This window comes from Malurus melanocephalus, unplaced genomic scaffold, assembly GCF_030028575.1.
Source record: "Malurus melanocephalus ecotype Western Australia unplaced genomic scaffold, MMel_1.1 scaffold_76, whole genome shotgun sequence".
NCBI lineage: Eukaryota > Metazoa > Chordata > Aves > Passeriformes > Maluridae > Malurus > Malurus melanocephalus.
Window position 1 is genome coordinate 2,307,096 of NW_026623308.1, and position 27,740 is coordinate 2,334,835.

Here is a 27,740-nt window from a genome sequence, read left to right on the forward strand (position 1 = left end):
ATCCTTATCTACTGAGGTCAAAAAAGCTTGTCTGAAAGCAACTCTTTGCACAGTCAATCAGGTTGCACATTAGCAATGTGTAAACAATTTACACATTGAATTGTGCTGAAGCTAAAGCAATGTCTCATTTTCACCTCCACAGTGGGGAACAGGATTTAAATTATTACAATTCTATTCCCATTATAGTAAAATATTGCCACTTTTGTACTTGCTGCTATACCTCTTTTTAAATTTTACAGTTAATAACAGGTATTTCCTAATGTTGTTGGTTACAGAGCTTTTATAATGCAGCTACATGCAGGAGAAGCAYCACGAGTACCTTTTCAGCTCATCTTATTCAGAAGCAAGCCTAGCTGTGGRAAGAGAAAACCAAATACTTGGACTTTGGAGGTCTTTACAGTGTGGCCCATCTAATCCTGCACCTCCCAAGTAATSCCAGATATGCTGTCACTCCATGAAGTACCAAGCCTTTAGGCCTTGAAGATGTGAAGAAAAAAAAAATACTAATCCCTTCTTCATCTCAATTCCATTTATTTTGGTAGGAGTGCACAGAATCTGGCAGGCTGTGGCTGGTGCTCACTGGCTCTGCAGCAGTATGGCAAACCTTGTGACCAGCATTTCAAACTGCAGCCATAATGCTGGATGCTTGGGAYGATGYTGGGCAAGAAACAAGGAAAGAGAGKRTGGKCRAGATGTGGGGAGGAAAGATGCAGTGCTCTGATTGAGGAACATATTGAAGAACAAAGGCAATTACGTTGTAAAGAGCCATTAGAGCAAAAAGACTAGGGCAACAGAAACAGAAGATACATCAGGAATGACAAAATATGGCAGAGACACAGCTGCCTCAGGTGTGTGTGCACAGCAGCAGCCGGGGTAGCATAGAGGAGGTATTAGAGCTTCCTGTGCAGCCACAAAGCCACACTTGACACGTGTGACATTGTGGTTAAAGCACGTTGAAGAGCCCAGGGTGTGGGAAGTGATGAAGTCTTCCTTCAGCAGCTCAAGGAAGTTTCTGGATAAAGGACCTGCTTTTTGTGTAGAACTTTRGTGTTCATGGCATCTGCTGGAAGTACAGCGCAGCAGGTACAAGCAGTGCAAAAATTACTGGAGGCTGTCAGGGGAACTTCCAGGTGCAAGTCCTGCATGGGCCMGTGGGGGTAATGCGTGGCTGGATCAGCTGCTCACCGGTCAAGAGGGGCTGTTTAGGGATGTGTTATCAATGCCAGACCTGCCTGCAGTGATCATGAGGTAGTAGAATTCAAGATCCTAAAGTGGGCAAGGAAGGAGAGTAGCAATGCAGACCATGGACTTCAGGTGAGCAGACTTAAATTTAGGAATGTGRTGGTGGGGATCCCATGGAAGGAAAGCAAAGGGACTCACGGAAGCTGCAAAGGAGCTCAGGGRCAGCAGCCTCATACAAAAGAGCATCCTATSCCAGTTCTCAAGAAAGCAGATGTATCAGGACAGAGGCTACCAGGGAGACTGCAATGCAAAGAGGCAGCGTGGTAACTTCAACGACCACCATAACAGCAAAATGCTAAATAAAAAAAAAATGTAGGTGCTTTGCTCAATTGGACCAGTGTTCCAGCGACAGTAGGTGCAAATGAGGCTGAGGTACCCAGAGGTTTCTTTGATTCATTCCTCACTGTGTCTGCCCTTTCCTCCATGCTCAGTGAATGAGTTCAAGGATGAGACCTGTCAGGATCAGGTGAGAGTAAAGCAGGATTACTTGAAGGGACTTGACACTGGGTTGTACTCAAGGCCATCAAAAGAACCAGCTACCATCTTTACTAAGCTTTGCTAGGCTTTTTCTACACTCTTAGAATGGTCATGATGATGAAGGGAGATTCCCAACAATGGAAGAAAGGCAAATGTTGCAACCATCTTCAAATGCTGCACAAGGACAACAGGTCAGATYCTCTTCAGTCCTTGGGGAAATAATGGAGTGGGTCCTCTTGGCAGGTATTTCTGAGGACCTGGRAGAGGAAAATGTGACTGGGAACAATCACCATGGACTTGCCAAGGTTAAATCATGCCTGAGCAACTTTGTTGTCTTCTTTAACAAGATTCTTTGAAACTAGATTAGTGGACAAGGGGAAAGCAGTAATTTTCTTTTAAAATCAGGGAATAAATCAAATGTTAATGTTTTAATTATAGTCCTTCATAGAGCTGAGGGAAAAAAATCTATGTGGTACTTCCTTCRGAAAATAAAGGATCCAGATATAAAGATAATCACTAGGGTTTCATGTTTGTTCCAGAAATAAACAAACAAAAGATAACACAATTTCTTCCAACATGTGTGTTTTATTTGCCGGGGTTTTTTAAAACCTGAGAGGCCAGGTGATAAAAACACTGGTGTGGTTTGAGTTGAAGCCCACAAAATYATATGCCTGCTGTCAACATGTATTTACAATGCCTATTGAACTTCTGCAAAGACGGAAAAAATTCAAGGATATGAAATGTTGAAATGGACGAGTGACAGATAGAGAGACATGGGTTAGAAAACCCTTTGGAAAGCAAAATCCATTTGAGTCAGGGCATACGACTGAATGCTGAGTATCTTACCATAATCCTAAAAAACTATTTACAAGAGAGAAGATTTACGATGCCACCTTGACCAAGACACATTAAAGCTGTGGGCACAGCAACCCAGTGCTTGACTTACCCTGAGAGCACTAAGCAAAATTTTCAGCAATTAGAAAAATATAACACATTTTTCTAATAGACAGGAGTGGCATGAGGAAACAGTGGTGAGAACACTGTGTGTATAATACAGAAACTAAAAAACACTGATCTCTAGTGGCTTCACCAYGCTCTGTTGTTTCAAATTTGCTGCAGATAATGCTGCCTGACAAACTAGTTTTCCAGCACTGYAAAATGTGGACTCAGTTTATCTAGTTAATAATTTTGTAGGGCTTTTTTTCATTCTATTTCCAGAAGGACATTCTTTAGGCACAAAAGGTAAACTGAATTTTTCCACCAAAAGCACAGGAATAAAAAAGCAGATAACTCAAGCATATTTCTATCTTGGGCCTATCTTGAGTTTCTCTGTTTAAGAGATGTTTAGTACACCAGCTATTCTATAAATGTTTTAACTCTGTGTGTGCATTCAGATTTTCTAAGCATCACAGAAAACAAACCCCACAAAATCTATGSCAGCATCACAGCTCATGACAGTAAAAACATCTGTGCTGAATCCATGCCTTCCTCCTGAAGCTGCATCCCTCTTAGCTATCAGGCTCGCAATCCACAACACAATCCATATGAGGCAAGGATGCATAGCGAGAATGAATGGTGAAAGATAATTTTCCACCAGTGTGAAAACTGGCCAGAGAAACATTCAGTTCCAGACCTCTGAACAGAAAGACATTCTAGCTCCTCAAAGCCATCAGCTTTTGTGCCACAATTAAGCTGCTTCCATGCATTTGAATTGTGTTTGCAAAGGAGTACTCTGTTATGGCAACACTTCTATAGCCAATTTCAAATTAGATTAAAAACTATTTAAATTGACTACTGCTCTTCGTTGTCCTGTGCATCAGAYTTCTCTTTCCACATTTTGTATCTTTTTATATTTACAACCAAAGAGGAATAAAATTACATAAAAAGAGAGAAAAAAAGATGTAGCCAGTGACTCTCACTTACCCATCCATGAAAGCCTTCTGGGTGATTTGCAACAGTCRACACATGGTAAGAAAGTTTGGCACATGGAATGGGTTGTAAACAAATCCATTGCCTTCTCCAATACATCTACACACTCCTTTCAGCATTGCACCTTCAACTGCTTTGTTTGTTAAAAGTTGGTTAAGACATCTCTGTGTCAGCTTCCAGACCTCTGTAAATCCCATTCTCAAGCAGTGAATACACCCCTTATTCCCTGATAGAAAAAAATCCAGTTTGATACTTATTCTGTGGCAGAGAAAATCCATGTAATGTCACAGTAACAGGACACAAAGAACTGATCTAGTATAAAAATCACTCTGTCAGATCAAATTTGTTCCAGACATTTTGATGGAATATCTTTGCACTTGCAAAGCTTTACACCAGAGGGGCTATTGTCTATTCTCGCACAGCCAGCCAAAACCATAAATCCAGTATGAACTTAGCCTTGCTTGCTCTGCTAATTCAACAGGAATGTGATCATGTGCCCAAGCCTGGCCTATCTTTCAGGCAATCACATAGTGCACAGATCTGGCACTAAATAACATTTAAGCTTGACCAAAGAGGCAGCCATTTTCAGGGGAAAAAAACAGTGAAAGGACTAACAACCATTTCTGTCTGTGACAATTTTGATAACCCATCTCAAAATTCTCTTACCATGGAAAACTTCATTCTCTGAAAATCATTCGGGATTACTAACTTACAGGTACGGTGTCCTGCAATGCCAGGTATGAACTACATTAAAATTTGAAAAAGACAGATCTGGCAGATTAGGCAGCCCATTCACTTGCATATTGCTCACTGTGGGGATTATAACAAGTACAGGGCACTCTTTGGTCTGGATAATAGTTTATAGAATGAAAATATACTGCTTCTGTGAGTATTTCTACAACCTTTCAAAAATGTAGCAGAATTGCCTCTTCACTGATCTTTAGGTTCACAAATAGGACATAAAATTTTTCAAGACATCCATGAGCAGGTATCTCCCTCCAGTGAATCCTTACAGAGAGAGTGATAGAAGAGCTTTTCCACAGTGCCAGTTCTATGTATTAAACAAAGGAAAAAGAAAAAAAAGAAGGAAAAAAATGTATCTCACACCCACAAACCAAAGAAGATATCCAGCAAAACTTGTTATTCTTTTAAATGCACTAGATGGTAACTARCCTGGCATCATACCAGCAAAACCAAAACAAGATCTTGAAAATTAGCAATATCAGGGCAAATACATAACTGCTGCACCTTCACCCAACGTCATTAGTAAACAAATTTCTTTTTCCTCTGTTTATGCTCAAGATACATATGAAAAGATGTCACTAAATAACAGAGGAACTTTATCTGTAAAACATTTATTTGACCTTTCTAAAAAGAAGGCGTGTTACCAGATCTCAATGTTGCAAACCGTTTGGGACATAATATTTTCAGAAAAGCCATTCTAAACCTCATATGACAAAGAGGGTAAAGAAATGGATTCAGAGAGGAATTGATCCACAAAAGCCAAAAGGTTGCTTCATACAAGGGGTTAGGGATGCATTTTCCTTGGCAGACCCCACGAATAATCATCAGTAAAGAGTATGGGGCCCAGCAAATGGCAAACACACATACAATTRTGGCCAGAGACTTYGCTATCTTCTTGTCCCGCTGCAGTTTTGACCCAGTCCTTGAACAGAAAGAAGCAGAAAAGTTCCTTTTGAGAGCTGYAGAACTGATTTCTGTTCGAGATGGACCATTCGCCATCACTGCTGGTCTCCATGACCTCGTCAGGGATGAAACACTGTCCTCTGCTTCCGACGAAGGAGATGATGCCCCTGGCCTTGGCAAGCCACAGAACCTCCAGGACAGGCTGCTGGCCCTGGCAGGCTCACAGTCCCGTGTGCTGCCACGCCGCTGGCGCCGCTGGATGTTGTGGAAGATGTGCATGTTGAAATAGGTCACCAAGAGCAGCGGCACAAAGAACTCCAGGGCRGATGCACACAGGAGGAAGTACCAGTTGTGCAARAACTCRGCGTAGCACTGATCWGCYGCTACCACRCTGTGTCCRGCCACGTGCTCCCAAAACAGGATGGCTGGGCAGTAGAGGAGGAAGGCAAAGACCCAGATGGCCACCATCTTGATGGCGGGGCTGGACATTATTCCCTGCTGGGCTCTGTACGACASCTGCGAGGGAAAAGGACATGTCACATATTCAGACAACATTTCAGGAAAATTATGTCTACATAAATCTACATAATACATGTCTACATAAAAAATCTACATAATCAAGCCAAAGGTAACATTCGTTCTGTATTTCCCCAGAAACAGAACATCTAGAAGAAGCCTAGAACATCTTCACTATTTAAGRTTCTGAAACATTGCTTATCTTGTTCTCCATACACTGTAGCTCTGTGATTTATTATAATACTGGGGATAGAAGAGGAGCAGAAATTATGATGGCTAAACTATCATTTGGCTTCCAGGTATGAAAAGACAGCGCTTGTTTCCACCACTCAGTGAAATAGCAATAAAGAACTGATAAGGAATAGGTTTATTATTCAGCAACCCAGGCTCAGCCGAGAGTGAAAGCATCCTACATGCACAGCAAAAGTAGAAGCCTTCCATATTAGACAGGCTGCCACATGAGACTGCAAACACCAGACAATGTAATTTTTCATACTCTTTCCTCTTGCCACAGCAGAAAAATCTATCCCAGACATACACTATAACATCCCTTGCTTTATTGAAACACTCTATTTTAACATTCACTTTACCTCGTAAACAGCCCATTCCATTACTGAAAATCTTGATGCTTTTAGGTCTACCCAGACAGCATGTTAACAATTACAATAATGTCATTCAAAGTTAGGAAATGCAAGAGCTAAGTCCACCCTGTAGCAGCCCAGCCAGTAAGTACAACACATACTCTTGGTTCCCTGCATGTTTCATAGCACAGTAAGGTAAGCTAATGAAAAGCTGGACAATTTTATCTCCTCTATATTGTTCAATATTTGACACCTCAGGCTTTCCTCAGAACTGCTCTCTTYCTCATCAGCTTTCWATGCTGCCCATSAGCASAGCACTTGCATGCTMCACAAATACYAATGAATGGCACCTTCACAGCCACMCACCACACARAGGGCACTGTCCCTATCACRCCAGCAATTATCAGAGCAGTAATGCAGGGTTATTCACATTGGTTTGGGCTATCTGTTTTAAATGACTGTAGCCTGAAGATTCAGACTCCTCTACACCTTAAAACACCATATTAGCTCTGTGCACAGCTCCAGGTCTGTAATAAGAATTTGCAAGGCCACAACCAGTTCAATTTAGAGGCAGAAAACAGAAAGCTGAGCAGAGTTTAATGGACTATTAARTCTGGAGTGACTAGACCCTGGCCAYAGGCTAGATTTGCAGCCAAGGCAGAGGTGGATCCCAAGTCTATGAGGAAGCATGGTGTCTTTTCTTTGTCTTTTCACCCTAGGTTACACATCACTGGACTCACTCCTTCCTAATAACCTAAAGAAGAAAACCAGAATGTGATCATGTAATGAAGACCATCAGCAATTGCACAAGAACATGGATCTCAGCTGGGTTACAGGGGCTACATTTAATTTACATTTTCTACATTCTGAGCTCTGCAACTTCAATGATGTTTTAAATACAGAAATTTTTATACTTTACTTAAGTACTCAGCTTAAAAAAAAACAAACTCTGAACAACAAACCAGCAAAAACCAACTGTGAAACCACACCACTGGGGAAGAAGAGGGAGTAGGCATCATATCAGCACTTCACAAATAAGAAGTGCTGATAATCTCCCAATCTAATACAACCTATGCCATTGAAGCAAGCAGACTCATCAGCCTGGAGAAGGCTTTGGGGTGACCTGACTGCAGCCTTCCAGGACCTGAAGSACWASTAGAGATAGGSCAAGGGGCAATGGCRTTAAACTGAAAGAGAGTAGGYTTCAATCAGAAATTAGGAAGAAATTCTTTACTGTAAGGGTGGTGARGCTGGAACAGGTWATCTAAAGAAGCTGTGGATGCCCCATTCCTGRCAGAGATCAAYGCCAGGTTGGATGGGGCTCTGAACAATCTGGTCTAATGAAAGTTGTCCTTGTTCATGGCAGGGCTTTGGAACCAGATGATCTTTAAGGTCTCTTCCAATCCAAGTCATTCTATGTGTTCTACAACCAAATACCAAGTAGAGCTTAGAAATGGTGAATGATAATATTTATTACTTGATTCCTTGGATATCTTCTGAAACAGAAGAATGAGAACACTCAAGACACATATCTTGCCTCTCCACATATTTTGATTCACTCTTCTTTTTGCTTTAAGGGGTCATGTTCTACTCAACTGCTTGTTGCTAGCACATGTCAGTCACCCCCTGCGGTAATTCAGATCCTCATCTGATCTTCACTTAGTCCATCACACGTCTTTCCAAACCCTCTTCTTCCAAAATTTATCCAAGCCTAAGCACATCCTTGACTCAAGCTGGTTTTCACCACCACCACTTCTAATGGCCAAAGCCCAAGTTGTCCACATGCCTGCTGTCCCTTTCCCACACTGACCTTCCCATCTCCTGTGTAGTGTAATTGAATAATCTCTAGTGCAGATGACAGGAAGRTTACATTGACATCATCAGCAAGGCMATGTCCTGTCTCTAAGTCCTGTTGAAGCATCATCGTTTCCCCATTAAAAAGTGTCACCAATGACAGAGCACCATTTAGCTTGAGGTGTTAGTTGTGAAACATTCTGGGTTTTATCGAAATCTCAAAATATATAAAGCAATAAGTAGAAATGTTATTCTTACAGCTTTTGTAACTGACAGGAAGCGGTCATAGCTGATAAGGACGATGTTGAACACTGAAGCTGTGCACACGAGATAGTCCACAACAAGCCAGATCTTGCACAGGCTTCTTCCCAAGTGCCATGTCCCTGTCAGGGCATAAGGGATGTACAAGGGCATACAGAACACACCTATGAAAAGAAATCAAATGCACACGTCAGTCAGCATTGTGCTGCATGAGAGCAGAGAAACATGTCTGCAGTATGATCAATATTGTCTGGAATTGCTACATGGAAGGCTTTGTATTATCCTGCAACCAAAGAACATTTACTACAAATTAGATACTAGTAACCTTCTTATTAGCACCTCTCTGAAAGGCATATTGTGTTTATTATTATCACTGTTACTTCTCCAACTAAAATCACCTGCTAAAGGAAGGAGCGGTTGGCTGCTTTACCTGCTGAAGTAAACACTTGTGTTCTGTATTATCTGCTGAAATTAAAACAAACAAAAACATCTTTCCCCCAATGTAATTCACTGTTTTCTACAACAAATTATCCAATTGTCATGCTTGTATCTTCTCAGAAGCATGATATGTGTCTGAAAGTGTTTCAGAAGTRACTTCCTATAGAAATATGAGTTTCAGACTAATTTTTGAGATTATGATTGAAAAGCTGACAGGAACTGCACAGTTAATTAAATACACCCAGCCTAACATTTCTTCTCATCATAAACCTTGATAATAACCACTTTTCAGTGGTGAGTTGATAGAATATTATCTACGGGAACTCACCAGGCTGTGGGAACACACGAGTGACCCACCCACTCCCATGGCTATCTAAACTTAGGCTGCTAAATCCAAATGTTGTGAAAGTGTCAGTATGACCCAATTTTAATGGATTTTGAGGTGGTTATTCTACARAGAGTCACAACACAGCCTTGGGAGGCTAAAGAGGTGACGGTGCACTTTCAGCTGGGATGCAGAAATTCAGTGAACAGCAATGATACTGCAATGAAATGGAATCACCGTCTTTACAGAGCAACTGGTGCTTGGTCTTTTGAGCAAAACATTATAGATTTATCATTCACATAAGGAAAAAGCCGTGGTTTCAACTTTAGATTTACTACATAATAGTGTGTACCCCTGTAAGAAGTACTGAAGAGTATCTTGAGAGTTTCCATTTCCATAAAAATCTTATGGTTCCTGTTGTTCTCCCTCTACTAAGAATCAAGAGATCTCTGTTCAAATCCTGCTATAGGTCCAGAAGAACAGAGACAAAGCAAAAGTTGCTGAATGTCAAAATGAGATAGATATGATACGTTAAAAGAATAAGCAGATGACTGCAAATTTTTAGCAATTCAGATCAAGCAGAAAGTAAGGATAATTTAGGCATAYCATGAATCTAAATTACGTAGCTACAAAAATACAAATCGGTTTGACTCTAAAATCAAATTAAGGCAAAAGCAAAGCTTTAAACCAAATTTATAATTAAAAACTAGACATTCAGGTAAATATAATTTAATGAAACAAAAATTYATGGAAATTAGGTAATGCCAAATAAGCATTACTTCCTTCTTTGACAGAGAACATTATTTACWTCATAYTTCTYARCTASATTCTGGTATTTGTTCARTATGGTGCTAGATTTTSAGCCAGATGACAGAACACCACTTTGTCCATTGGTTTTCAGCTCACAGCTGTATTTTTTGCCTGTGTACTGTAACTGGACAGCAAGCAGCAAGAGCTCTGCAGCACAACAAAGCAGACATAAGTTGGAAGAAGGCATCAAGCATATGGAGGAAGGTGTCAAAACATTATAGGAGATTTGGACATCACAAGGACAGGACTATTAGAAGCTGTACSCCTGAAAGAACTTCTGRCACTAGCAAAAAATTTTAAGAAAAGTTGCTTCTGATCTTCGAGKATATTTCTTAAATGTGTAGGTGAAAAGAAGCGTTTAAAAATACTTTGTTGTGATATGACAAGTCAGAATATAGATTTCGTGAAACAGACAAAACTATTCAAAACCATCCATCTACACACTCAGTAATTAAAACAAGACTTTCAGCAGACACATCCAAAACTTCACAGAATATTGTAATACATCAGTCTCCCACTGAGCATYACACTTGTGTTTCAACTGTACTTTTTCTCAGCGCAAGTTCGAAAACTAAATGTGTACCTATGTGTAAATATGAATGTAACATCAAACATCTTAGAAACTGCTTGGCTTGTAATCTTTATTTACCTATTCACATATTCTAAAGGTATTACTCTAGATAGAGCATGTCAAAATGTTAAAAATACTATTCATTGCTATTTAGTCAAAACTTCAGGTGACAATCTGTATTGTATGATAGCAGATTGAAATAGAAGATATCGACCATGTACGCAAGCTTGGTCAGACAATATAGGCTGTATTTGGACTAACTAGACCTCAGCCAAAACTCTTCACAAACAATTCCCATTCTTTGTTATTCCATAAAATTCACACACAGTAGTATTTTATCCTGAAGAAATAACGTTAAACATTACCTGTTTACCTAACAAAGCATCCTTCTTTTTTTTCTGGAAAATCCAAGGCGGCTAAAACACTTTATGCCGTATTCCTTATCCTTTCCCTAGACACAGCTGGGAAATGGTTCTCTCTGAAGAGAACACACAGAAAATAAACACCATTGCTGCTCCTAAGAGTCCTACAACACAATTAGCACATCGCTTCATAGCTGTTGACTTACCCACTGCAAAGTCAGAAACTGCAAGATTCAGAAAGAAGTAGTTGCTCGGATGCCTGAGGTTTCTGTCCAGAATGAAGGCAAGGATCACCAGGATGTTCCCAAGGATGGTCACCAGAGACAGCAGCACCATGAGGAAAGCCAGCAGCACCAAGACRCCCAGGGAGAACTCGGAGCTCGCYGACTGCGTGGGCCAAGTGTGGTTACGCGCTGCAGCCGCGTGCGGAGTTTGGGCAGTGCTGTTGTGCATGTTGGGTACCCACGTCAGKTCAGTCCAGGTAGAAAGTTGTATCTGGCAGAGTTATCCAAAAGGTTGAGATGCATAAGGAGTTTAAAATAGGATGGGTCAAAAATAAAAAAAAAAATTAAAAAAAAAGCTATCTCAGGAGGGAAAAAAAATTAAAAGCTTTTGATGCTAGATAAATCTAGTTATCTTAGAAATTTTTATAGCATGTAGAACTCTAGCAGAGTTCTGGTTAAGAAATATGTGGCTTTTTCAAGCTCATATTTTAAAATGCAAGTTCTTCTYTAAGCAACCTGATTCTTATCTATGGAGGTTAGGAGGGCTGATTTGAGGTTCCCTCTTGCTTTCCCCCCTCCYTTCCTGATGTGTTTTGCCTGCTAGCACTACATACAACATTTTCTAAATTTTTTTTCTTAATCCTGTGTATATGTATTTTATTGAGAATTTAAACTATGATTTCATCCTTGTTTATCTGACATTGTTGCAATTCAGCAAGACTGTGGTCTCTCTCTCTACAGTATTAAATTTTTTTGCTGATCAAATGCATGGTCAACTTTGYTCTTCTGTTGCTGTTCTGCTTTTTGTGGATTCTGGGGCTGAAAACTAATACGATGTAAATAACCATTCATATAATTACTTACCAGAGCAGTTAACCTGTAATGGTCCAACTCTCAGAGATCAGTTCAAAACTCTCACCAAAATCAGTTTMAAAAATATTACCAGCAGCCTCAGTGACACWGCATCAGCTGCTGTAGCCCCAGAASCATGGAACTAAATACGGACTCCCTGAATGAGAATGAGAGCTTGGTAATTAACTTTAACAGGATGAGGCTTTTCTTTCACACTGGTGTGAAAAATTGTCTTCCACAAATGCTTACATTTTGCATGAGTAATGGAGCCACTTGCAGAGAGCTGTGAGTATTCTACAGTTGTAAAAATTCAATCATTTTTATTATGSATTTTAAAAACACTTTGGTGTCTAATTTTAGATACTTAAATCTGAAAAACGTTGGCTGTCATGCTTTTGCCTCTGATGTGGGAACAAATTAATTAGCATTTGCCAAGTGCTTCTACTAAATGTTTGAATGGCAGCAGTACAAAAATGCAAAACTTTATTATCCATACAAATATCTTCACAGCATGTACGTCCATTACTGGTTTAAGCTTTATTTCATGTCCAGGTACTGCAGAAAACACAATATGGCACAATTACTAATACCAGTAGCCTTTCTTGTGTCAGCCATACTGAAGCCCCAASAGGAAATTCAGCAGTTTCACTGTTTCTCATGAGAACCAGCTGACCTTGCCACATGGCTTAAATATTGGAGTGCTTTCCAGAAGTATATAGCTACCAATTTTATTCCTTCTCCCTCAAAATTTCTTACTGGATCTTAGATCTAGCTTGATTTCTTGAAATCTTAAATATCCAACTCTTCCACCATGCTTGGAAAGTCTGTGTGTCACAAGGCATCTACCCACATGAAGTCTGTTAGGACACCCACTTTATGAGCTTTTAGAGATTTTTTTTGTGTGTGTGGCTATGACTATGATTAAATCAGTCTAGATCACATCTAGCTAGGAAAATATAGAAGTAGCTACTAAACTTTATTTTTTTACTGAAACAGACATGCTAGGCAATAAACACATAGCACAGATGAACACACCAAAAGGCTAACATGTTTTCAGCTATACTGCCCATTCATTTTAAGAATAACAAGGAAAAAACAGTAAAATAAAAGGTAAGAGTAGCCAAAAAAGACAAAATAAAAGCAAAAATCCATGTTTTCCTTATGTGGCTAATGATCATGTTTGACTCTTCTTGACATATTTTTGTGACAGGCAACTGTACTTTAGATATAAATTAATTCTACAATCCCTTTTTCATTTTGCCAGATAATGAAATTTCAAATTCTGCCACAAGTAGGCAGTATGTCTTAAAAAAACTTACAGTTTTTGATTACAAAAATGGTTAAAACTGCTGCTTCAGTTTAACATTAAAAATAATGTCTTAGCAGAATTAAAAGAGTTGTTGGCAGACATTTTTGTAATCTTTTTCCCCTGTGGGATCCTCTTAGAATAAAGGAAGTTTAAACTTRGGAAATACTTGCAAACAAAAATAGGAAGAGAATGAAACTTCTCTAACCAAAAGTGTCTGCAAGACAGACAGCACTTCACACTTTCTATGAAAGAAATTATGTGAAAATACATATGCATTACCACTCTGATGGGTCATTTCCAGACATTTTAAAGGACGGGGGAATTCACTTTGCTTACTGAGTGGATGATGTGTATGGCCTCTTTCACTGGTTCCTTTAATTATGCAACACTAAATTCTCATCTTTTCAACAGGCTCCTGGAGTGCCAACCATCAGAGAAAAATGCTCGAAAAAATTCTGAGCAGTTTGATCACATTTCTTAGCTCACTGCCCATGTTCACCAAGCTGGCCCTATCTATTTTGATCAGGAATTGCACAGGCAGGATCAGGCACTCCAAACACAGAACTTGACCCCACGCCTTCCTTTCACAAAAGAGTATCAAAAACTTTGTAAACGACCTGGTGTATGAATGACTCTAGTCCTATTCTCAATACAACAAACTAAAGAACTCAATTAATAATACAAGACAGGTATTCAAAACCAGGAATGGAGAAGATGAGAAATCTACRTTTTCAATTAGTCAACTGTTTTTTGGTGGGAAGGGGTAGGATGGAGTAGTGGTTCCAGAYGATGCACTGTGCTCCTAACAAGGAGCTCAAATGTGTAAGAAACAGAAAACTTGTGTCTAAGCTCTACTTCAGAACAGCAGAAGAAATCACAAAACAAGATAAAAATATATCTATGGCTTTACTAAATTCTCTTCTGAACACAACATGTCCATTCTATCAGATAAGGCAACAAGGTMCAGGTTTTCTTTGTATAAATATGTGCAAAATATTCTCTTAAAGATTTTTTAAAAATAAATTAGTGTTCTGTTCTCTTCTTGTTGTCCTTCCTTATCTTTTTGCTCTTTCCAGACTGTCTAGATGATTCTTCCTGAAATGAAAAACAAGCATTTCAAAATGTAAAAAATATTCTTGTAAACAAGTATTCTCCCAAGGTCACCCATGAGAATTATTTTTAATATGAAAAATGCTCATATTTCACTGGGATTTATGAAAAYTTTGACTTGTATAATATTTATCCATTCACACAGGTTGTATTACTTCCCTTCTGTCATCATGTGACTGAAAATTCACACAAGTTCATAAGCAAATGCCTTCCCTCTGAAGAGCAGAAACGTACCATTGCTGGCACATAGTCATATTCCACCAGTACATTTCTTGCACAATTGTTTATGTGTTTGAAACGATCTGGTCCCAAGAGAATGCCTCCATACCAGCGGGACACCACAACTAACACGTTGTGGACATTCAAAATCTGTGAATAAAAGAAAGSAATAAAAGTTGTCATCTTTTAATTGAACCCGGTCCACTGTTGACATCAATGTGAAACATAAGAAAGGTCTATTATCTTGTATTTTAAAAAATTACTGAGTTACATTTCTTATTCTTTGATATGATCAATTACTTACTCTCACTAAGATTCTATTCACATTTTTGGAAGCGTTGGTGGATGAGGCTAATAACAGCCAGGGCACAAGCATTATACATAAAATGCCATAAGCTCAGTACTGTTAGCATGCACATGTTAACAACCATTAATAATCTCTGTTAAGGAGGAAAAAACAAATATCTGACTAATTCAAACAACGGTATTAGAAGAGTCTATCATTATCTGAGAAAAGAGAAATATTCTTAGAATTTTAAAATCAAAAGGATTATTAAAAAACAAAAAAAGAAGGGATTAAGGCATGTTCTGTTACAGGCATTTTCTACTCTTACAAATTAGCCATAAAGTCTATGCATAACAACTGCTGACACTAAACACAATGTTTCTTGTAAGCAGGATGTGCCAGTTGAAATACTGGGCTTATCTGAAACAAGATTCATTTTTATTGGGGAAAAAAAAATCCCAACAAAAAAGAACTATACGTTCAGCAACAACAACTGTTTTAAATCACCCAATTTTTATACCCATATGCCGTAAGAGCTCAAAACAAAAATAACATAAGATCCATGAACACCTAGAAACCAGCCTATAAACTACTTGAATCTTTTCCTACAGCAGAAAATTGAACTTTTCTRATCCCTATCTTAATTATTCTTCCAAAACAGAAATATTCCCAATAACCAGGACCACAGATAAAGATGATCCACATAATTTACACACATGCACATTTGAAAGGGGATACTTCATGACATCTTCTAAACTGCATTTGCATGAAATATTAAGTGTCTAGACAGCTTTCAAAACTACGTAACAATATGCTGAGAAAAAGCTGATAAGCACAGAACAAACTAAGGTACAGTAACTGCCAAGTTGTTTCTTTACATTATTTTCATAACAGCAATGTTTTCACACTTAGAACATATACTTGTGTATTTTACATAATCTAAATTTGTTTATTAATTTTACCTTCCCAAGTCTGGCTTGAGTTATTTAGGAAGTTTGAAAAAGTTCAAAATTATAATGTCAAAATGTTTCCATCAATTATATTGTTTTTCAGGAAAAAAAAAAAGCAAGCCTGAGAGAGGAAAAAAGCCTCCAGGAATAAGAGTGCAACACATTAAGCAACAGATTATTCAARCAAGAAAAGGACAGAAAGAGAAAACTCCTGTTGTGAAGGGGACAGCAATATAAAAATTAAAGAAAGTATTTTGTCYGCACACAGCTAACTCACTTGGGCACAGCATTAAGATGTATTCAGCTGTCCCCTGTAGTTTTGCCATATTAATTACGATTTTACTAAGGCTTGCATCATGAACCAAAATTTATCAATCTCAACTCACATTTAATTGCACCTTTGCCAAATATTATTTCAACACTTGAAGACTAAAATATATATGTGCGTATGAGCGCTAAGGACCCAGAACGGGAAACAACACAACAAAACAAAATAAATGAGCAAAACAACTTAACTCCTTCATTCCTACTACCTTTGGTATTTTTAGTTCTACTCTGCAAGTTCATATACAGGTGTCTTTTCATTACATCTACTCAAGGAAGCCACAAGAGGCTGTGCTCAGGGCAGCTGCCACATTTTGACAGTCATCTCCTCCCAGTCCCCATTTTCTGTGTACCTTACACCACACAGGAAGCATAGGAATTAAAACTTAGTGATCTTTTAACCCATTCAATCTATTACTGCCACCTATGAAACATCAGTTGTTTCTATGATCTGAGACTTGAAAGTGCTGCCATCTAGGTTACTCCTTTCACCTTGAGAAAGCAATCATCTCTCTGGCTGCTAGCAGAGCAAAAATTAAAATAATCTTCTACAAGTTTATTTACATTGTACAAATTTTTAAATTTAAATTTAAGATTTCCAGAAGTCAAAGATTAATTTCTACAACCTGCATAAGATGAAGAAGACGTCCACCCGCTGCTGTCTCTCCATCATCTTCACAATCCTGTAGGAATGTCTGCTTATCTTCACAGTATATTCTTTAGGAGAAAAACAAAATAGCATAAACTAGATTAACAAAATGTCAATCAATTAACATTTCTACACGATAATAAAGTCCCTGAGATCTTTCATACACATGTGTATCAATTCTCTATAAGGACATTTACATGAGAACAGGATGAAGCACAGGGTAAACCACAAATATTTATCTGTACAGAAGAACAAGTTTTGAGAAGATTTTACACAGACTTTACTGCTTCAGCTACTTTAGTTAACTTCAGAGTTATTACCATTTTAAAGTCCTTTATCAGAAAAAAAAAACAGGTTTTCAGCCTAATAATTACATCCAGCTGAAATCAAGTCTATCAGATACAGATTCAAATTATGGTAAAAAACCTAGAAGTTGGAAGAACTTGGACAAAAACATTATGAATAATTATTTAGGTCTGTATTTCAACAGCAACACGAAACTATTACTGAAATTTGATTTTGGATTCCCCATGTCCTCTCCTTTTTCAGGGGGCACTGCAGTAAACTTTTGAATGTATTGTTTCATAAAAAGGACACCTACCCAGGTCCAATTTTCCAGAAGTAATGCTCAGAGGTCTACTGCTCATTACCAATTTATTTCCTACCTTCTGAACTTAAGTCACAGATGACACAATGAAAAAGAGGCTTCTAGTATTAGACAACAAAGAGGACCCAGTAAGTATGTGCTTGCTCCTATTAATTTTTAATAAATTGGATTTGGATAATATGAGTGAAAGAAGCAAATCATACATCATCTGTAAGAACAGAAATGCCCTCTTTACAGAAACTTATTACTTTAGATACAAGCTTTTATTTTTTGGTAAAATAAGGTTTCACTTGCTCTTATTTCATGTTTCATTAGGATCACACAAGGATGGGAATGAATGGATCAGCATCTGTACATGTTTTTTCAGATGACTGGTTCCTCCAGTAATGAAAAGGTTCACTTTTAATGTCACTTACAGTCCCGAGAAAACCTACACCATTATCTGGACTGAGACCAATTCATTTCACATAAGCTATGTTCACAAAAGTTGCCAGAGGCAAATGACTGCCAAACTCATTTTTACCTGTTTCTCATAATCCCTGAAGTTTCTCGTATTTCAGCTGAAACTTCATATGCCAGATGTCTGCATCAGGCTTTCTGATTCGACTCTTATTTCAACTGAACATTTTCAGCTATTTCAAAATATAAGGTTGGGGGGAAAAAGAAGTTACTTCATCCAAGTGAAAACACATTTAGTTCAGGAGGRTGTAGCATTKCCATGCTCAGACATATTACACAAAGTATACCAAYACATGTTCAAATCCACCTTTTTTTTCTGTTCCTAATGCTGCTTCACTCTCTTATTTCCTACTGTATGTTCTACTTTCTTGACCTCAAATTCAAAATAACACCYAGAACATTTACCATACAAATAAGAAACCTACTCCCCTAAAGATCTAAGAGCAAGGAATTTCTTTCATACGCAAAGAATTTAATAGGAAGGAACTCCTTTCTCATGTCCTCCACTCATTTGTCAAAGAACACTAAAAAAACCAACTAAAAAACACTCTCACCTGTATGCATATATGTTGTGGGTAGCACTTGCAATTTTCTTGTTCTCGTATAATTTTTCAATAACTCTTTTTACCTATAAAAAACCAGAAAAAAACCCTTCCATTTATAACAGGGATTTCAAACATACCCTTTCAATATCACTGCTAAAAAAGTATAATCAAACAATATTATGCTTTGACATAAAATGAATTAAATATTCAGTGTGATAACTCAAGAAGCATCTTCTCAGCACCCTCATGCTTGTGTGAAACAACTTTTCTGGGACAATGTTAAAAAATGACAACTACAAAGTTAAGCTGGAATAGAACACGGCTTGACATACATTTTCCCATTATATAGGCTGCTTTTCACCTATTTCACAAAAACATCATGTTTAGAAAGGGCTACTACATTCCAAGCTTTTCCTTTTCCATCAAACAWTCCTTTTTTCACAGTTTCCACTTGACAAAAAGAACAGTAAAAAAAGAAAACGTCCTATTAGGGGTCTGAAAGTATCAGTATTTCCCACAAAACAGACATTCCTATTATGGCTACCTCTTTGCTTTTAAGAAGTACCAAATTCAAAACATTTACTAATATCAGTTCAGCATATGTTTCTAAGTAAACAAGCTAGCACTTGTTCAACTCTTTCCAAGTATCTAGTAAAAAAGAAGAGCTTTTGATTGAGTCATCATTTTAGTACATAATACAAAATATTACTGAAGTTGAAAAAGCTTGGAAAAACAAGCCTGGCAAGCAAGTTGCCTTTCATTGAAAAAAAAAAGTCTCTGAGGAGTAATCAATACATGTATTTAATATCTGCCTTAGCTATACTGTGCTATTTCCAATTATTCTTGAAGAAACCCAACGGACAAAAATCATCTCAAATAGACAATACCTCAGAAAATATTTGCACAGAAAGACGCACAGGCAGACAGATGCACAGACAAATACCAAATATTTCAGTAATATTTTGTCAAGCTCAAAGTACAGGCAAAAAGAACTGATCTGTACTAACTTGTCTGGTTGTCACCACTGGAGCCAGATGTGCCTGGAAAGTGCTCCTTCGATCTGTGATTGGGTTTCCATGATGTATGGGTGGCAGTTCTTCATCTATGGGTCACAAACAAGGGAGTGTTTCTTTTCTTTTAAGAGTACAGAAACAACGCATGTGGCTACAAAAGTAGAGAATGTCTCAACTTTAAAAAAAGGGACTTGTTAAAGCAAAGTACAGGAAATTACATACAAACCCACCAAAAAAACCTTGTATTTTTAATTACTGTTATTAAACTTTATTACAATTCTATTGTTACTGATTTTATTCTAAAGCTCAGCAGAAAAACAGAATCTTCAGATCTCTTCATATTTTCAGGTCTCTAAATTATTTTAACAGAATTAAAAAGAGCATATTTTTTACCTTCCTGACTWTCAGATGTCACATAATTTAACACTTTAATTTGATCTTCCTGAACGGGCTGATAGTCTAGGAAAAAGTCATCTTCACCATCTTCATCAACTTCTTCAGTGGTTTTCTTAATATCTGGTTCTATTAAGATGCAAGAAGTAGAATTTATTACACATTTTTTGCAAGACAAACAGAACAAAATTTCAAACCCTTTTTCTCAAATGTCTCTGGCTTTTCAGTTTATGTCAAAACAGTTTGACATAAAAATCAAGAAATGCAGAATAACAACATTATTGTTGTTACTCAGCCCAGTACTAAGTAAAAACTTCCTGAGAATTAACAATGGGATATTTGGAATTAATGGGATATGCTACGGGATCCTTGCAGAAGGTCTTCCGTTTCAGTACTAAGTAACAGTATTTTTAAGAAAAAAAACCCAATAATGTTTACTATTTCCATTAAACATTTTAAATTCTACCTTTAATCTAAATTTAGAGATCATATTAGGCTGATGCTTCACAGAAACACCAATCATTTACTGGTTATTTGGGGAAAAATGTTGAGTCGTTACTCAACCCCACTCTTGACATGTTTCAAGCATTCTGGGATTCCCAAAATCCTRTTTTACTACATGCATAGAACATCCAAAAAATAATAGTCAATAACAAAGAAGGAAATATAGAGTGTTCTGGCATCTGGATTCAGAGACAAATTAATATAACACAGTTTGATTCCTATTTAGAGGGCCTATGATGTGCTTATGATGCAGTTTTTATAATATATATGTATTTTCATTAAAAAAACAGAGGGGTGATAAAGCTTGTTCAAAAGGTCTAGAATATCATTAGATGGAAGCTATAAGKTTGTGGTCAAAATACCCAAACTCCCAATATTGTCAGTAAAATTTTCACTGCTCAGTGTCCACTCCTTCAGCCACATCAATGAAAAATTACTTCTTCCGTGTTTCAGATGTTGTAACAACAAAATGCACAAAGACTAACACTAGACCTTACCACAAAACAACACTGAAAATAAAACTTTTTTTCCTCCTCAGTATTTTATCCCTTACATGACTGAGATAACACTTCCGACAGAGAAAAGTAGTTCTGCTTCCTTTTGCCACATGTTCATGCATACATGTCACTTACACATTTCGTAACAGTTTAGCATTTTAATGTACAAAATCCCCCCACCATTTCTTGAAAGAACAACTSTGAATTTGCACAAACTCTCCAAGAATAACAGCAGAAGAATCACTGSAGGTCTACTGATGATATACTTCCCATCCCAATACAGAAAAATGAATGGAAGAATGAAAAAGTAAAATGACAGAATACTTGGTCATTTGTCTGTATGTTCCACTGAAGTTTATCTTCTCTTGAATCTAAATCCTCCAACAGGGCACTCAACACCAGAAATTAATTACTGATATGAATAATTCCTTGGCAGAACAGAAGTGCATGCATAATGCACCTGTGGGCAGCACTGTCCTTTCATACAGGTAATTTCATYCTGGAGAGAACTGAGGATCTTGCTCCAGTTCAGAGGCCATCCCCACCTTCTTTTCCCTACTGCTTTTTAAAAAGGGAAGCTACCACTGTAAAACAATAATCCCTGACACTAAACTAACTGCTACTGAAAACTTACTCTGCAGTGAAACAAGAAGGAAAATGAAAACTCCAYATATTTTCTGAAGTACCTGGATCTGAAGACTGTGCCTTTTCTATCAGAACTTCTCGTATCTTCTCCACCCACAAATATAGTATACTTTCACCAAGGTTCTGTCTGGAAGTAAAAACTCATGGTAAATAAAGAATCACTTTTGCAGATTTCACTTAGAAAGTGCATCAGATAAGATACAGATTACAGACACACAGAAATCAAACATAAGTTAGTGAGATAAAGAGCTTTGGCAGGCTTGTGTAATGTTCTGTCCCAGTAGTTCACTGGGTGAAACACAGATCAGCAGACCATGATAGCAGGTCAGTGGAGAACTGGAATGACAGTTTGGGTAATAGGCAGTGCTGTAGGACAGGGAGATAAAGATTTAGTTCTAGGAGGCTTCACACAGGGGACACAGGTGTGTGAAGCACTAAGGTACTGGAGGAGGATGCGATAACACATTCGATATACACATGTTAGGAATTAAGAAATGCCTCCATTATGTGCAGCAACAAAATACATTTCAAGTGGTTAAAATGTTCATAAACTGTGCATGTTTGCCTATGTAACAAAACTAAAGGTTTACGGCCACAGATATCTCATGGCTTCTCTAATTTTATTCTTACTGCCACTATAYGGGCACTAGCTAAGTGACAAAATGACATCTTTGAACTTTGCTTAATGTGTGCAGCATTACTGCTGAAAACAATCAAATTCAAATAAACATACTTATTATRAGAAAAATATTCAGGCAAAAATAAGGATTTTATGAACTTGTAGCTCTGACTTCAAAATCCAGAAAGACTCCAGAACAATTCAACACCCTGCTTTAACACAGCTTATCTTACAGAGCACTACTTTAATATCTGAAGTAGTTTTTTTAGTGGTGGAATGAGAGATTAGATATGGAATAAAATTTCCCTGTTTCAAAAGTAAATAGCAATTTGTCCAGCCATCACCCAATTAGTTTCTGAATAGTTTTAAATTACACTTCGCATCTCCCAAAACAGATTTGTGATCTATAATTATCCATTTCTTCCATAGCAATTGACAGTATAGTTCATGTTGGTTTAGACTGCAGACCTACACARCTTAGACCCCTAGGGACTACAAACCTGCTCAAACACAATGGAAACGATGCACAGCATCTCTGCTCATCTGACAACCACTCAGACACTGAATAGATAAAAGGCTTTCATAAGTACTGTGTACATCAGTAACTACTCCAGRTCTTTATACAGTCTAAAATGACAAATATGGCCTAAAGAACAAACACTTTCACTTCCTGATGAACAAACAAAAATGAGCAGACCAGCAAGGGTTCTGACCAGTAGTTGATATCAACAGAAGGGAGCTGCAAGGGGCTGAACCAGCACAATTTGACAGCCTACAGGACTGTAGAGGGGGGGAAAACAAGAACCATGCTCAGAGTCCTAACGTGCCAACTTGTGTYAGATGCTTTGGTCATTTAAATAACCACCTGCAACAGCTCTGCCTGTGGTAGAAACTCCAACAAATCCTTTGAATCTGCACAGCATTAAGAACAACCTCTGTCCTTTTTGCTCCACTGAACAACTGTAATGAATATGATCACCCAGAACTTTTCACTTAAAATCCTTGCGCATTTTTAACACTTCAAATTAAATTTTACTTGCTTAAAAGATCTGTTGCTTAATTAGCTAGGAAACCCAGTTAATCAAAGTAAAAAACCCTTATGAAAGCTAAGTGCTCTCTTACTTATGGCATTAAAAAAACATTTCTTATGCAAGATGCTCAGATTTCACTATCTGGGGCATGACTGTGCCTCCTTATGTTTTTACTTAATTTATTTTATATTAYCTTTGGGATCTGAAAGAAATAAATAAACCACATAAAATTACTACATTTTCTACCCCACTTTCACAGCAATTCAAAACCCCATAACTTGAGTATTTCTAAATGCTGTTTAYTCTCATGCATCCATTATGCCTTGTTGTTAGCTGCACATGGTGATAATAAACAGTCCACGATGTTCCCTATCTCAGTTAATAGATTCTGTATGTKTTTATTTTATAACCTACTTATCCCTTAGCTTTTAAGAAAAACTGGTTTGCTCTTATGCTTATGCTCTAAGACACAACCAAATGTTTTCACATCCTGTGTTTTAACATTCAACTGCAGGACAGATGGAAACTGAAAATGCATTGTCTCTTTTACTATATTCCACAGTCTTGAACTTACACATAAATTTCTTCCAAGCTATTTGCTAGTTCCGTATAATCTTGTCCTCGAAGCCAAGGRGCACTAGAATGAAAAGAAATGAAGTGAAAATTGTGCCATGTACTGCTTCTAATACTTCCAAATAAATGTGATCAACACGCTGAAAATACAACTTTGCCAACCATCAAGATTCCAGGTATAAACATCTGGGGAAAAGAAGGATAAAGAATAGAATACCCTTACTGGAAACATCCCCTATCACTGGCATAATTTAACTCAAGGAGTATTTTAAATAAACTTCCACTTACATGGTAAACCAGTAACAATGGTGTCTCAGTTTGAGACATTTTTTTCAGAGGGAAACGTTATGGAATGAACGCTTCCTCTGAAGTAAAAAGTTTGGTAATTTTTTCTTACTAATATGAAACAAATGTTTGGGTGAAAGTGAAGATAAAAAGTTTTCTATTTAACAAAAAAAMCAGGGTGCTCGCAAGACACGGATAAAAAATGAGTAACTGTTAGATATTTAAAATTCCAGGAACGCACATCGCTCCTGCCCCCACAGCYGCTCAGCACGTGGTGCAGAGAAAGATGGCACAGCTCTTGACCCAGGGAAAAGAAATTAAGGAAGTCTACGTGGCTGCTCGGGAAAACAGTGGGAACWTGGTAGAACCTGTGGTGATAGTCTTCTCTTCACGGTAGATGAACCAGGAGTCTCAGTGTGCTTTCTCTTGCTGGTTTGGCTCCTCTGGAGTCCAGGGTGGACACTAAGCCCCCCTGAAGTTTTTCCCTCTGGTCTCCAACTGATCGGCAGCTGACTTTGGTTCTGAGACCAAAGCCCCACCGAACCGCTCCAGAAAAARGTCACAGGAGCCACTGAAGGGTGGCTACTGCAGTCCAGGGAAAGCAGCTTGTCCAAGCTAACAACAAACCCRAGCTAAGACRCAACAACGCAACTCCCCTGCCCGTGGCTCACTGAGCTCCAGGGACACGCGGCAGTCCCGCTTTTGAACTGCCCSCGCTGCCTTCCCAGCAGCCCCTGTTCCTTCTCCCGCATCTGCCTTAAAGGTACTGGCAMATRTTGGGGCATGAAAGCAGAYRGAATATAGGAAYACAGTGTTATKATAAAATCAACCCAASACAAGCGGCAATTCAGAAAACACAGATGCTTGTAACAAAACTTTACCTACTTTAGTTGATARATAGGTGGCTCTGAAGTTGGATATCCTGGTGGCAAAATCACCTGGAAGAAATTCAGGATATGCATTCACAGGACTACTCTCAGCTAGCTAGAGTTTACTGAAGGACTGATGTCAAGACTAGGACTACAATTAGTGTTACAAATCAATAAAATAGTTGGGTATGTTGTTACAGAATTACAATAACTGAATATCTGCATTTAAAATTCCAGTAATGGTAATGCATRCAATTATGTTTTATGGGGCAACTTATAAGGATTAGAAATAAAGTACAGAAAAAAATTAAAAGAAGCTGCACTAATGATTACTGGACTCATTTAGGTGGCAGCGCACTTCCCTAAGTGAAACACTTCAGTGTTTCTTACACTGAATAAACTTAGTGCTTTCAGTTCTGAAAAAATAAAGGAGTTGGATCAATTCGTTCCGTCTCCACACTTTACAGAAAGCAAATCTAGAAGTGACTGCAGCAGATTCACTGAAATGCAAAATTGATGTAAGAAACATTTAAGAAATTAATCTTTGGTGACATACACTGAAATGTTTTGGTCAGGTGTGGAATTAGGATATGCAACTACTGCATGTATCACAAGCATATTGATCTATTACAGGAATTGTCACTGAAGTCTTATCACAGATTCCAATCCATCTCAGTAGACAATAAACCATATTTAAAGGGTTTCACCTGCATCAGTCCAACTGCAAATTTTGTCCCAAAATCCTTACYACCAATATACCTGCAAACAGAGGGTCCATTTTGGTTGATCCAGACAATCAGTGATCTTAATGCAATAGATCTTTTCATCTTCATCAACAACACACCAATCGTCACCATAGATAGACGAAAGGGCTTCAATTTCATCAATCTAAAAAAAAAAAAAAAAAAAAAAAAAAAAGAAAGAAAAAAAAAAAAAAAAAAAAAAAATAAAAAAAAAAAAAAAAAAAAAAAAAAAAAGCAAAAGTAAATAAACCCCCATAAATAAACCCCCATAAAGCCCACACAATCTTGTGTGCCAATCATTTTTCCATTTTTTTGAAGACTTACTCTCTACATCTTATTGACAGATGTGACAGGATTCACTACAATGGAAGGCCGTAAGTATTGGGGATCCAGTCCTGAACCACAGGACTTATGCTGCACCAAGGGAGGTTTASATTGGACATTAGGAAGAGTTTCTTCATAGAAGGGRTGATTAAAYATTGGAATGGGCTGCCCAGTGACGTGGTGGAGTCACCATGCCCAGAGGCGTTTAARGAAAGACTGGAYGTGGCACTCAGTGCYCCRATTTAWTTGACATGGYGGTGTACGGTCATAGGYTGRACTCGATGATCTCAGAGGTATTTACCAACCTAATTGACTCTGATTTTGTAAGTAACCTTTGCTCAGTTCTCACACACCCACACATCACAGAATTTCTGTGGATAATGCTGTCACTCTCAGGAGTGACAAGGTGAGCAAAGTGACAGGGAGCACCAGCCAACACATTCCCTGCAGCTCCCAACCGGGGCCGCTCCCGGCTGGGTCGGACCCCCGGCAGGCGAAAGACCCCGAGGGCTTGCCACTAAGCCCTTCCTCGGGATGAGTGGATACTCAGCGAATTCCCATAAAGAAAAGCCGGAGAAGTGCCTTTCACTTGGAAATGAAACACCTGAAGGGGGTGGGCGGTGCAAACCTGTCACCACGGCCGTGGAGCCGCTCACGGGGCCGGGGCTCACCAGGAGCCCTCTGAAGTCCCCGCAGCCCCCTCGCCCCCTCCGCCCCTCACCTGCTGCTGGGCCCTTCCCGTGTCACTCGTCGCCATCGGGACCCTGAAGAGGGAAGGAGGAGGAGGAAGGGAAGGAGAAGGAGGGAAAAGCTCGGGGAGCAGCCCGGCGCCGGGCCGTGTGCGCAGCCGTGGCGGTGACGCTGCGGAGCCTTCCTTCCGCTGAGGCACAGCGGGAGCGGACGGGAGATGCGGTCCTGCCTCCTTATGCTGCACAACCTACGTTATATCCATCTATTGTTCTTTTCCCTTCTTCATTACATCCTGTTTTTAAACTAAAGTGTGTATGTAAGCATTTCTGATTCAATTAGGATGTTACTGATACAACCGTTTTCACCTTGCATTCATGCACTCGGAATGAAAGATTGACATAACTAAAAGAGTAACATAAAAGCAGTTTTCATTCGAGTTCTAGAAATCCATTTCTTTTATTTAACTTTGGCACRTTTAAGGCCTCTCTTTTAGAGACAGCGCTGATCAGTAAAGATCTTGCTTGTATGCAAAGCATGGTGGTTTTCACCGTTTTTGTAGTTCATATTTTCTTTCAGTGTGGTTTTATACTGACACCATTGGGAAGAATTAAAGGTAGGCTTCCCTTTGCCTTTCTCGAAAACTCAAGAGAATTTGCACCCGTTCCAGAGAAGAGGATTAAGTTTCAGAATGATTGTGATAATCAGGCGTTCTAGAGACAAAATAAAAACTAAAACAAACTAACATCCACAACAAAATATAAGTATTAAAAAAAAAAATAAAAAAAAAGGAAAAAAAGCAGGATGCAACTGAATAGGGACAAAATTATCACGGTATTATCAACTACTGTATTCTGGATGGAGAATAACTGGTTGCACTGCGGTTCTGCAGAAAGCATTTAAGAGAGTAAATAGAAGACTGTCTTCAGTATCATGGATACGGTTGGTTCAATTACTTTTGGAATCATAATAAAAAGAATATACCCAGTCTCAGAATATGACAAAAATGCACATTTTATCAAGGTCACAAATTCCAGTTATTTTTAAAAGACACATAGACTGAGCTTATT

At 38.3% G+C, this 27,740-nt stretch overlaps 2 protein-coding genes across 2 annotated transcripts; both read right to left on the minus strand.

Annotated features, from left to right (window-relative positions):
* Positions 1–2,297: 2,297 nt before the first annotated feature.
* LOC130574187 (histamine H3 receptor-like) lies at positions 2,298–11,491 on the minus strand. The gene is made up of 3 exons (XM_057367251.1): positions 11,160–11,491; positions 8,445–8,611; positions 2,298–5,811 (listed from the first exon to the last, which is right to left on the minus strand). Exons 1-3 carry the CDS (start codon positions 11,404–11,406, stop codon positions 5,017–5,019), a joined length of 1,209 nt encoding a protein of 402 aa, XP_057223234.1. The 5' UTR covers positions 11,407–11,491; the 3' UTR covers positions 2,298–5,016.
* An 83-nt stretch (positions 11,492–11,574) lies between these two features.
* Positions 11,575–26,742, minus strand: IMPACT (impact RWD domain protein). The gene is made up of 11 exons (XM_057367252.1): positions 26,705–26,742; positions 25,676–25,804; positions 24,933–24,985; positions 23,764–23,826; positions 21,581–21,666; positions 19,894–20,022; positions 19,495–19,589; positions 18,497–18,570; positions 16,854–16,944; positions 14,683–14,817; positions 11,575–14,433 (listed from the first exon to the last, which is right to left on the minus strand). Exons 1-11 carry the CDS (start codon positions 26,738–26,740, stop codon positions 14,362–14,364), a joined length of 963 nt encoding a protein of 320 aa, XP_057223235.1. The 5' UTR covers positions 26,741–26,742; the 3' UTR covers positions 11,575–14,361.
* Positions 26,743–27,740: the final 998 nt, after the last annotated feature.